The sequence below is a fragment of the Plasmodium gonderi genome, assembly GCF_002157705.1.
Source record: "Plasmodium gonderi DNA, contig: Chr04, whole genome shotgun sequence".
Classification (NCBI taxonomy): Eukaryota; Apicomplexa; class Aconoidasida; order Haemosporida; family Plasmodiidae; genus Plasmodium; species Plasmodium gonderi.
Genome location: NW_021628928.1, coordinates 694,140 through 704,696, shown reverse-complemented (window position 1 = coordinate 704,696; position 10,557 = coordinate 694,140). Strand labels below are relative to the sequence as shown.

Here is a 10,557-nt window from a genome sequence, read left to right as displayed (position 1 = left end):
GCAAAAAAAAGAAAAAAAAAAAAAAAAAATTTTTTTTTAAAAGGGAAAAAAAGCAAGAAAAAAAGATTTTTTTATTTATTGCACTTTTTTTTATGTGGGACATGGGTGCCACGCAGACATTTTTAATAAAAAAAAAAGGGGGAAAAACAAAAAGGGAAAAAAACAAGGGGAGGGGATAAAAATAAAAAAGGAAAAAAAAAAAAAAAAAAAAAAAAAAAAAAAAAAAAAAAAAAAAAAAAAAAAAAATCATTATATAATGATTATGGTACCATATGACAAACAATCATTATGTAATTTTTTTTTTTTTTTTTTTTTACTCATTCCATTTTTTGGTAATTCCCAGGTTGAAAAATCCCCTCCTTTTAGAAATTTTAAAAAAAGTGGTGATCCCTAAAAAGGTATATTCTGCTTTGCTCAGATGTTTCAAAACGGAACGCAGTTTGTGCGCGTGTTTGTTTTTTGGTTCATTCGTCCACTCTTTGTTCACTCATCATTTTTTCACTCTTCTTCTTTCCTTTTGCCCACTTCTCCTTCTCCAATTGCATCAGATTTCATTATGAATGAGGTGAAACCATCACCCACTTTACATGCCACAATAAACGCACTTGTAATTTGGGGCATACTTCATTAGACATCCACCAACAGATGTGTAATACTGGCACTTGTCAATAAATCGTTCGCAGTTGTTTCGACAAGAGATATCTTCGTGTGTGTCCATGGAATAAGTTCTTAAACAAGACGTCTTTTCCTTGTACTCATCTTTTCCTACAAAAGGAGAAAAAAGAAAAAAAAAGGTGGTTATAAGAATGGAAAGGCATCGCACAGAATTTGCAAGAGTAGCATGGAAAAGGGAGAGAATGTAAATTCACATAAACGTGTTGATCATAGTACACATGGGGGGACATGTGCAGATAGGTATAAAAAGAGCGAAGATTCCACATTGCCCTTTCTTGCAATATATGTAATGATATACACATAGGATAATGCTTTTTTTTTTTTTTTTTTTCTTTTTTTTTTTTTTTTTTTTTTTTTTCAAGTATTAGAAACACATTAATGGTAGTATATCCTAATTACATAATCATGTCACCTACTTTTCATATGTATATTTCGCTTAAACTGAGTATTTCCTATATTCAATGATAGGGTGGTTCTAAAAACTTTGTGTCTTATATTTCTGTTTCTGTTGTTGTCACTAATTCCAGCATTATTGTTTCTGGCCATATCTTTCTTGTTGTCAACATGTGGATAATTATTATTTCCATTGTAAGGATCAAAGTTAGGTTCATATCGATTTTGATCATCAAATGTATCATTGGGGTTAGGTATATCAAAAGGGTTATTATTATCACCACCCCGTCGTCCATTGGGGTTTACTTGATTATTTCCTGAATAATTATACCTTCTAGAATTGTTTCTATTTCTATCTCTATTAAAGTAAGAATGGTCATATCTGGTTTTATTGTCAGTAGATGCCATATCATTAGGCAAAGGTTTATTAATTTTGTTTCCTCTCATTTGTAAGAGTAATGGAAATGCATTACATAATACTGCACCATTACAATTTCCAGGACCATACATATCTACTTTAAAATTTCCTTTGTCCCCCCAATGAGAACCCCAACTATTTCGAATTAACCAATAAGAACTTTTTTCTCCTGAGGGTTTCATATATTCACCATATCCTATTAATACTAAGGCATGGTCAGGTGATTCATTATATTCACAATTCATCATTACTTTTTCACCATCATGATCAAAACTTAATTTTTCATTTACTTGCATAGAGACAAATAAAGATCCTTGTTCTATTATGTAATCCTTCAATAATCGAATTAATTCTTCTGTTTTTCCATTTCTTGTATATTCATGAAATGAAATTTTAAAGTATCCACGATATAGATACCCATTTAATATTCTATCAATTAAATTTACCTTTTCCCACATATTACTCCATGTCTTGTTATTTTCTGGACAATCAGCTCCTTTTAATGGCTCATTATATGGTACATCATATGATGTTGGTAATATTCCACTCTTATCCACAGTTTCTAAATAGTATGACAAATGTCCACCTTCTCTGCATATATTATCATTGTAGTGCCCGAACAAACTGTAATCATTATCTCCTAATTGTTTGTTCTTGCATAAAGTTACATACTTCACTGATGGTTCTGCAAACCCAAGGGATTTTCTGCATCTGTATGCTGATATCACTTGGGAAGAGGCGAAGGCCCAGCAGTTTCCGCTGCAAAATGGGTGGTGATATAACATAATGCATGAAGGAGGTGTTATATATATATATATATATCAAACGGGTTTGCGTATGTGTGGGTTTGTATGGCTAGGTGAGGAGTGCACTATGAGAGACGACGGAAAAATGTATGTTTTGCCTTACCACGTTCCCTGGTTGAGGACTCGGATCTTGTTTTCACATTCATTTGGATCAGAAAATCTATCACAGAATTGTCTATTGCAGTTAGAGTTATGGCTATATAAGGAACTCATAAGAGATTTAACTTGGTAAGGTTTAAACAACTTTCTTTCAGGTATGATTCCTACTGAAGGTATATCATTATCTTTGTAACCAGCTCTGTCCTTTGTCCATTCTGCTGGATTCTTTAAACACAATGCTGGATTTTTCATAGAATTAATAATATGTTCCATATGGTTACTTCCATCTATATACATAGTTACTATTTTGTGGATGTGCTTTTCGACATCTTCTACACTTGCCTGTTCGTGCTTATTTGCATTTTCATAATTGTCAGAAAAATTGGAATACAAACACAACTGCATTATTTTTTTTTTTAAATCTTCACTTAGGTTTTCTCTAGCACTTGCTTCATTCTTGTGCATCTCACTTGACATTTTAACAACTTCAGAAATTAAAGCGTCTACTTTGTTTTCCGTTAAGTAGTCCTTTAAAAAGGGGTGGTGAAGATGGGTGGTGAAAATTGACGAACTAAATTGTCGGACTGAATTGACGGACTAAATTGTCGGATAAAATTGACAGACTAAATTGTCGGCCTAAATTGTCGGATAAAATGTTCCCATCCGCGCGAAGTAGTGTATTTTCTGGGTTAACGAATGCATTAATCGAATTTATTTTTTTTATTTCACTTTCTCTCATTTTGTCCAGTTTGCCACCCCACTGTGCTTTTCTAGGTTTTTCCTTTTTTTTTTTTTCCCCTTACGTGATCTTTGAGTTCAACGAAATTTTCCTTATCCGTCGATGTCTGAATGAAGTTTTCTGAAAAATCAAAAGGAATGGAAAACATAATTAGTGAGTGAATAAAGTGGAAAAAACCACAATAGAAAGTAGCTAAACTGACACACAGGGGGTAAATACCATGCACTGTTATGAATACTTATGCTTTTTTCTCACGTGTCTGTAAGATGAGCACAAATTTATGCGCACAAATTTATACGCACAAATTTATACGCACAAAATCATGGTTTTTAAATGTATTCAATTTGACGAACCTATCTGATGTGTACATGGCCGAATGTTGTAGTAATTTTCTTCACACTTAATACATTTTGACATGTTACTGGTTCCTGATAAGAAACAATTTCTTATAGCGACATGACACATCTTGCAGTGCAACACTCCGAAGCAGTTTACTAATATGTTCGAATTCACTGTTTTTTTGAGAAGAGAGGGGGGAGGGGAAAAAAAAAACTATGTGTTTGAGAAAAAGAAAATGGAGCATCTTGAAAATAAACAGAGAAGAAGAAAAAAGCTAAAAAAAAAAAAAGTAAAAGAATAAAAATAATAGAAATAATAGAAGTAATTAAAATAATAAAAATGATAAAAGTATAAAAATAATATAAATAATAAAAATATGGGTATAGATAACAAACAGCATAACAAATCGAAAGACAAGAACTTGTTCTAGCAAGTATGGCCATACCTCGTTTTACCAAATGGACCACAAAGGTGAATAGAAGGTAGTACTTTATTTCATTTGCTTTCATTTTAGACTAAGTTGAGGAAGCTACAAGGTGTTTTTTTTTTTTTTTTTTTTTTTGTCTAATCTAGGTAGTCCCCTTCGTACTCTTTTGTTTTGGTATGGTGATTATTCTTTATCTTAATTCACGTGGAGCAGATGGAAAAAGGCACAAGCAGGTAAAAAGGCAAACAGTAAAACGAACGAACAAACAAACAGACAATAAGACAAACAAAAACAAACAAACAAACAAGCAAAAAAAAGAAAAAAATACAATACAAACTTTTTATAATACTGATCGCATGACTAGAGGACTTAAAACTTATAAAAAAAGGAAATAAAATCAGGAAAAAAAGAGCAAGTAAGCAGTGGCCAAAAAATATATTAACAAAAAAATATAACCGCAACGAATGTAGCAGGGAAAGGGGTGTACAAAGGAATTTTTTTCACAGCTTTGAGATTACACCATACCCGTGTTCAATTTAAAGAATCACATTCTGCAGGATGTCAATCGTGCAGGAAAAGTACGTATATATGAATATGTCTGGACGTGTGAATATTCACTTGCTTAGTTGTACACGCTCACACTTTAAAGAATAAAAAGTGTTATACGCTATGGTACAATTTTCACCATCTTATGTATAAGAAAAAAAAAAAAATAAATAAATAAATGGAAATGCATTTATCAAATGTGTGTGCAAGCAAAGTGAAGGAACGAGAAGGTTTCATGTCCGTTTACATGATGAGGGGGCTTGTATATATATACATGCATTTGATATGGTGAAGAATTTGTCTTAACCGGCTTTATTACATATACATGCATATATGTATGTATGTATATATATATATATACACCATCCCGTTGTAGGAATATCTGCCTTTGAATAAAAATGCAGCATCTGTGGGGGTTACAAGTTTTTCCAATTTGTTCATACAGACAAACTCATGCAATTTGTTCAATTCGTTTAACATTTTTTGAGCCATTTTTGGACATCTGTGAGCCATTCATAATTTTTTTTTTTTTTTTTTTTTTTTTTTTTTTTTCTTTATTATTTCTTTCCCTTGCATGCTCTTCATTGGTGTGTCAGAAGATGAAAAAGAAATATTACTCCTTGAAAGTTCCTTCTTTTGAAAAAATTGTTCTAAAATATTTTCATAGTAAAATTTTAATTTTACAGAAATATATAGTCACAAATATGAAAATTGGAAATATCCAAAAGGTCAAGACAAAATTCACAATTGTAAGATTAATTCTGGTGCTCGTGTGAATCCATGCTTTGTAAAAAAAAAAAAAAAAAAAAAAAAAAATATGAACAACAAAAGACTTGCGTTTTCATTTGTGTACTGATTTGCGTTTTCATTTGTGTATTGGTTTGCGTATTTAGTTTTGCATTATCTATGAAGATAGCCAATTGGCAGGCATTTTTGACAGGGTTTATTTGGGGTCCCTTTTTATGTAAGTGCCTTCATATTAAGGAGGTGTATACCAATTCCATATTAGTGAACAATTCTTCCGTAAAGAAAAGAACAAGGGATATTTTCATGTGGATATTTATGTATACACATATATAACTGTGCCCAACCCACCTTTTTGAACGACTTTCCATTTTATTTTTTATTTTTTTTGGCTACTTTCAAAGGTGAAAAAGATGTTGTGTGAACAAAAGAAAAGCGTTTAAAAAAAAAAAAAAAAAAAAAAAAAAAAAACCAATTCATATGTGTTAACATTTTAATTGTTATTTAATCTACAGTTCTGCGAATAAGCTGGAAAAAAAAAATTTTTAAACATCCCAGAAAGTGGAAGGGCAGTAAGTGTAAAGGCAGTAAATGGAAGGGCAACAAATGGAAGGGCAACAAATGGAAGGGCAACAAATGGAAAGGCAACAAATGGAAAGGCAACAAATGGAAAGGCAACAAATGGAACAGCAACAAATGGAACAGCAGTAAGTGCGGTATGTAGAAGGAAAAAAAAAAAGGCGTACATTTGAAATTTCAAAATGACATCAATCTTCACGTTAATATATATAGAAAAAAAAAAAGCAAAGAGTTTCAAATGGATTGAGAAAAAAAAAAAAAATATAATTCCTCGTAAGGAAATATAGAAGCAACTCCTTAAAAGCACATGAGTCATCCTTACGACGGAAATAACTCAATCTTTGACAAAGTATGGCAACGAGAACCGGTTAACATATTTTAACCTTGAATTATGTTCCATAAAGAGGTTATATCACTCCCATTGTTGTAAAGACTTAAAATAGTACTTCTGATCTATATCTAAGTCATGTCGCACCACTTTTCCAACTTCACGTCCTCCCCAAAAAAAAAAAAAAATACCACAACCTTTGTATAACACACGTCCTACACATTACAGAAAAAGCAGTTATTACCTACATACATTTTTGTCAAGCAATAACCAGGGGAGTAATGGTTTTTACAGGTAGTCCAATTTTGCATGCAGAATTGTAAACACTCGTCATACTTCTCATCATGTTTGGCATATACCCTTGAGCAGGTATGTGCACTTTCTATTTCGCTTAAACTGTCATATCTAACAAATGTCCTCTTTATTTTAGTTTCTTTAATATATTTTAATATATGCACAACATTTATTTTTTTCTCCCCTGAATTATCCTCTGGGACTGATACATTTCCTGGTACTGCATTTTGGACTACTTCAGTTGGGTTAGCTTGGGGTGTCTCCACACTGATGTCTGCTCCATCTGATGTCTGACCTTGGGTTGAGGAATCACTTCCTGGTTCTCCATTTGGTGTCTGACCTTGGGTTGATGACTCGCTGATTGCTTCTCCAACTTGTGTTAAATCGGTAGGGCTTCCCTCCGTTGTCTCTTCACTGGTTTGCCCAGAAACGATCGCTTCCTCTCCCTTACAACCTTGGAAAAAGGAAGGGGCGTCGCTATCCTTGTCATAGTTGGCATAGAAGAGACTGTGGAGAAAGTTTGGTACGTACTTAGAGAAATAATTGTACATGGGAACTTCGTCTTTCTGAGGAACTTCCACAATTCCCAAATCTATTTTGAATACAACAGCTGTGTGTATAAAGTTGTGTTCACATTTTTTTGGCCCATACATGTCAACCTTGAAGTTTCCTTCATCTCCCCAGTAGTAACCCCAGCTATTCCTCACTAACCAGTAGGACTTTTTCTCACCATTAGAACTGATATAATTACCATATCCAATAATATTTGCAGCATGATCTGCATCATTATCACCACATAAATTATGAATGATTCTACCATTGAAATCATAATCAATGACATTTTCTGTTTTAATGTAAATAATAACGGAACCTTTATTCTGAATTTCTTTCTTCAATATATCAATAAATAAATCCATATTATCTTTAAAAGTATCACTATCATATGCAATATATCCTAATGTGTTTAAATAATTATGGTACATTTTATGATATAACAGTCTTGTATTCCCCCATAGATTAGTCCATTTATTTCTCTTCATAGGGCATGAATTTCCTGCATTATTAATGTTATATGGGAGATCCGATTCTAAGGGTAAAAATTTTGTATCTTGTACAATTTGAAGAAATTCTGTTGGATTTGAACCCACAGTACATCTTTCTTCTGGTTTTCTTTTAGAACAGTTTGCAACAAATAATGCAGAACTTCTAAAATGACCATATCCTCTCATACATCTAATGGTTTCTAAATGTAATTTAGATGCAAAAATCCAACAGAGACCACAATCTCCTTGTTCTTCCACTTCAATGTTTGAAATACAGCTAGTTTTATCTTTCCATCGATCACAATATTCATTGTTACAATATTTATTTTTGTTAAAATAAGGAGATTTAAGTTTCATTTTGTTTTTAACTTTATTTAAATCGATAATACCATTTTCATCCTTTTCAAATGCTTCATCACTTATACTATTTTCCTTCTCAAATTCTTTAAACAGTTCTTCAATTTGGTTTGGTTCAATCTGTTCATTATGTGTTGTACTACCATCGGGGATATTCAAACCTCTCTTATTCACAATCCATTCATTTACATTTTTTATACATATTGCTGTGTTTCTCAACTTATCATGCAACGTTACAATGTTTTCCTCAGAGTGCATTTGTAGAAGCCTTGTCAAATTGTTAAATGTTTCTATCTCATTAGCTAATTCATGGTTATCCAAAGTTCCACTAGTATCTATCTCTTTCATCAATACACAATAATTTAATAATTCGTTCTTTAAATCTTCACTTATTTCTTCTACCGTTATTAATTCCTTTTTCTCATCATCTTTATCTGACTTATACACCATTTTCAGTATGGCATCTATCGATTCTATCAATTTGTAATCTGCTGATTGTTCATCGTCTTCTCCCTTAACTGTTGTATCCTTTAAAATTAATTCTTGTGCATCCTTTGAAACATATTTGAAGCATTCGTTATCATTGTCCACTTTCTTCTCCAACAATGTACAATGGTAACACTTCTCTATATCCAAATTCCCACTCAGAAAGCAGTTGGTGGCAATTATGCTACACTGATCTGACCAAGTGGGAGAAGTGGATTGGGAAAAAAATTCAAAAAAAAAAAAAAAAAAAAAATGTGTGATGAGAAGAAATGAAGAGACAAGAGGAATCCAGTACATGTGAAAAAACAAAAGTGAGTAATGTAAAGCATAAAATTTTTTTTTTCCTTTTTTTTTTCCTTTTTTTTTTCCTATTTTTTTCCTATTTTTTTCCTATTTTTTTCCTATTTTTTTCCTATTTTTTTCCTTTTTTTTTCCTATTTTTTTCCTATTTTTTTCCTTTTTTTGGAACTTACCAGGCATGCTGTTCTTTATGTCGTAAAATTTACTTTCAAGTATTTTTGATTTGCTGTTGACTGAATGAACCTGTATAGAGGTGAATGGTCTTTCTAAGGATGGAAGTTTATACGTTTTCTCATCCGCTTTATTTCCTATAAAAATTTGATGAAAAAAAGAAATGTATATAATAGTGGGGAGAGGGGAAAAGATAGGGGAAAGTCATACTATAACATCTGCATGTCTCGTTCACCCCTTCTGTAGTAAGGTGGAGGGGTAAAAAGTCCAAAGCATCATTTTGTGTTTAAAAAGAGGAAATTCTTCCTTTTTTTTTTTTTTTTTTTTTTTCTTATCAGCTTTGCTTAGTTTTACATATATTTTCTCCTTTTTTCATGTGCTAACCTTCACCGGCTCCTTCCCCATTAACTTTCCACTTGAGAGTCAGATTATTATCATGTGTATGTATAATCAATTTAAAAGTGTCTTTAGTACCCTTTTTGCAATCGTTCGTTAGATTATCTAGATCAATGGATGGTATTGATCCAAAGTTGAGACTCAACTGTATTTTGTTTTCTCCTGTCACTGCATAAATCCACAAATGTGGAAAGAGATATACACGAAAATGTGCTTTACAAGAACCCGTAATTTTTACTCCATTCAATTGTTTCAGTAAGGCAGATCTTATCTGAATTCCTTGTTCTGAGTCGTCACTTGTTTCTGCAGATGTGTCCCCTTCAGGTTCAGCTACAGTCATTTGTGAAATTGGATTCTCATCAGGACTCCTCGTTTCGCTTGCAGAAGGCGTAGGGGGAGATGTTGGAGGTTGGTTCTGGGTACCATCTGCAGATGGGTCTTGTGGTGGAGCTGTTGGTTGTTGGTGTTCGGTACCAACTGGAGATTCGGCCTGAGGGGGAGGTACTGCGGCAGGGGGATCTTGTTCTTTTGCTACATCTTCTGATGAAGGACTGCTGGAGCTGGAACTAGAACTAGAACTAGAGCTTTCAGGACTCTGAGGTTTATCTGTGTCTTTATCACTCGATCCAGAAGCCCCACCCTGTGAAACTCCTGCACCAGGGGTAGCTACTCCAGAATCTCCATTACCAGACTCAACTGGTGTATCCCCTTCACAGCGTGCTACATATTTCCCAAATATGACACCTGTAAGAAACGAATTATAAGAAGACATATATTGGGATAGGAAAAAAAAAAAAAAAAAAAAAAAAAATTTTTAAGGCAGGAATCCTGTGCGCTAAATACAACATGTGGAACTTTGAAAGGAAAAATCGCGTATTGTTATATAGGTTCTCTAATGGCTCAACACATTTTTCGCCATATGTTTTATTATTCTGCTTTATTCTGCTTTTTCTTGCCTTACATATTATTAAAAGGAAGCAAAGACGACGAATCATTTTGTCCTATTGGTTTCAAATTACGTAGGTGTGTGTCTCAGTTTTACAAAGGTGAATTCACAGTTTGGATCCCAAGTTACACACTTCCCTTGGTTTTTATGGAACCTAATAAAAAAGGTGTTCCTTTTCGGGAGATGTTAAAAAGGAATACAGGACATTGGCTTATTTTGTCCTTATTATTATTACTACTATTATTACCACTATTATTATCACTATTATTATCACTATTATTATCACTATTATTATCACTATTATTATCACTATTATTATCACTATTATTATCACTATTTTGTTTTCATATTTTTTTTTTTTTTTTTTTTTTTTGTGTGTATGTGTGTAAAATCGCCACTTGAAGTTGCGTTGAACAAGAAATGCAATTGTTATTTTGTTTTTTAATTTTTTAATTTTTTTTTATTTTCCAC

General features: G+C 32.6%; 2 protein-coding genes across 2 annotated transcripts; both read right to left on the bottom strand.

Moving 5' to 3' along the window:
- Positions 1-583: 583 nt before the first annotated feature.
- PGO_041410 (serine-repeat antigen 9) lies at positions 584-3,978 on the bottom strand (the record flags this gene model as incomplete). The annotated part of the gene is made up of 6 exons (XM_028686329.1): positions 584-765; positions 1,092-2,245; positions 2,396-2,919; positions 3,195-3,250; positions 3,484-3,642; positions 3,915-3,978. 6 exons carry the CDS (start codon positions 3,976-3,978, stop codon positions 584-586), a joined length of 2,139 nt encoding a protein of 712 aa, XP_028542130.1.
- Positions 3,979-6,308: 2,330 nt separating this feature from the next.
- Positions 6,309-10,135, bottom strand: PGO_041400 (serine-repeat antigen 8; the record flags this gene model as incomplete). Its single annotated transcript, XM_028686328.1, has 4 exons — positions 6,309-8,467; positions 8,747-8,881; positions 9,129-9,884; positions 10,102-10,135. 4 exons carry the CDS (start codon positions 10,133-10,135, stop codon positions 6,309-6,311), a joined length of 3,084 nt encoding a protein of 1,027 aa, XP_028542129.1.
- Between the last annotated feature and the right edge of the window lie 422 nt (positions 10,136-10,557).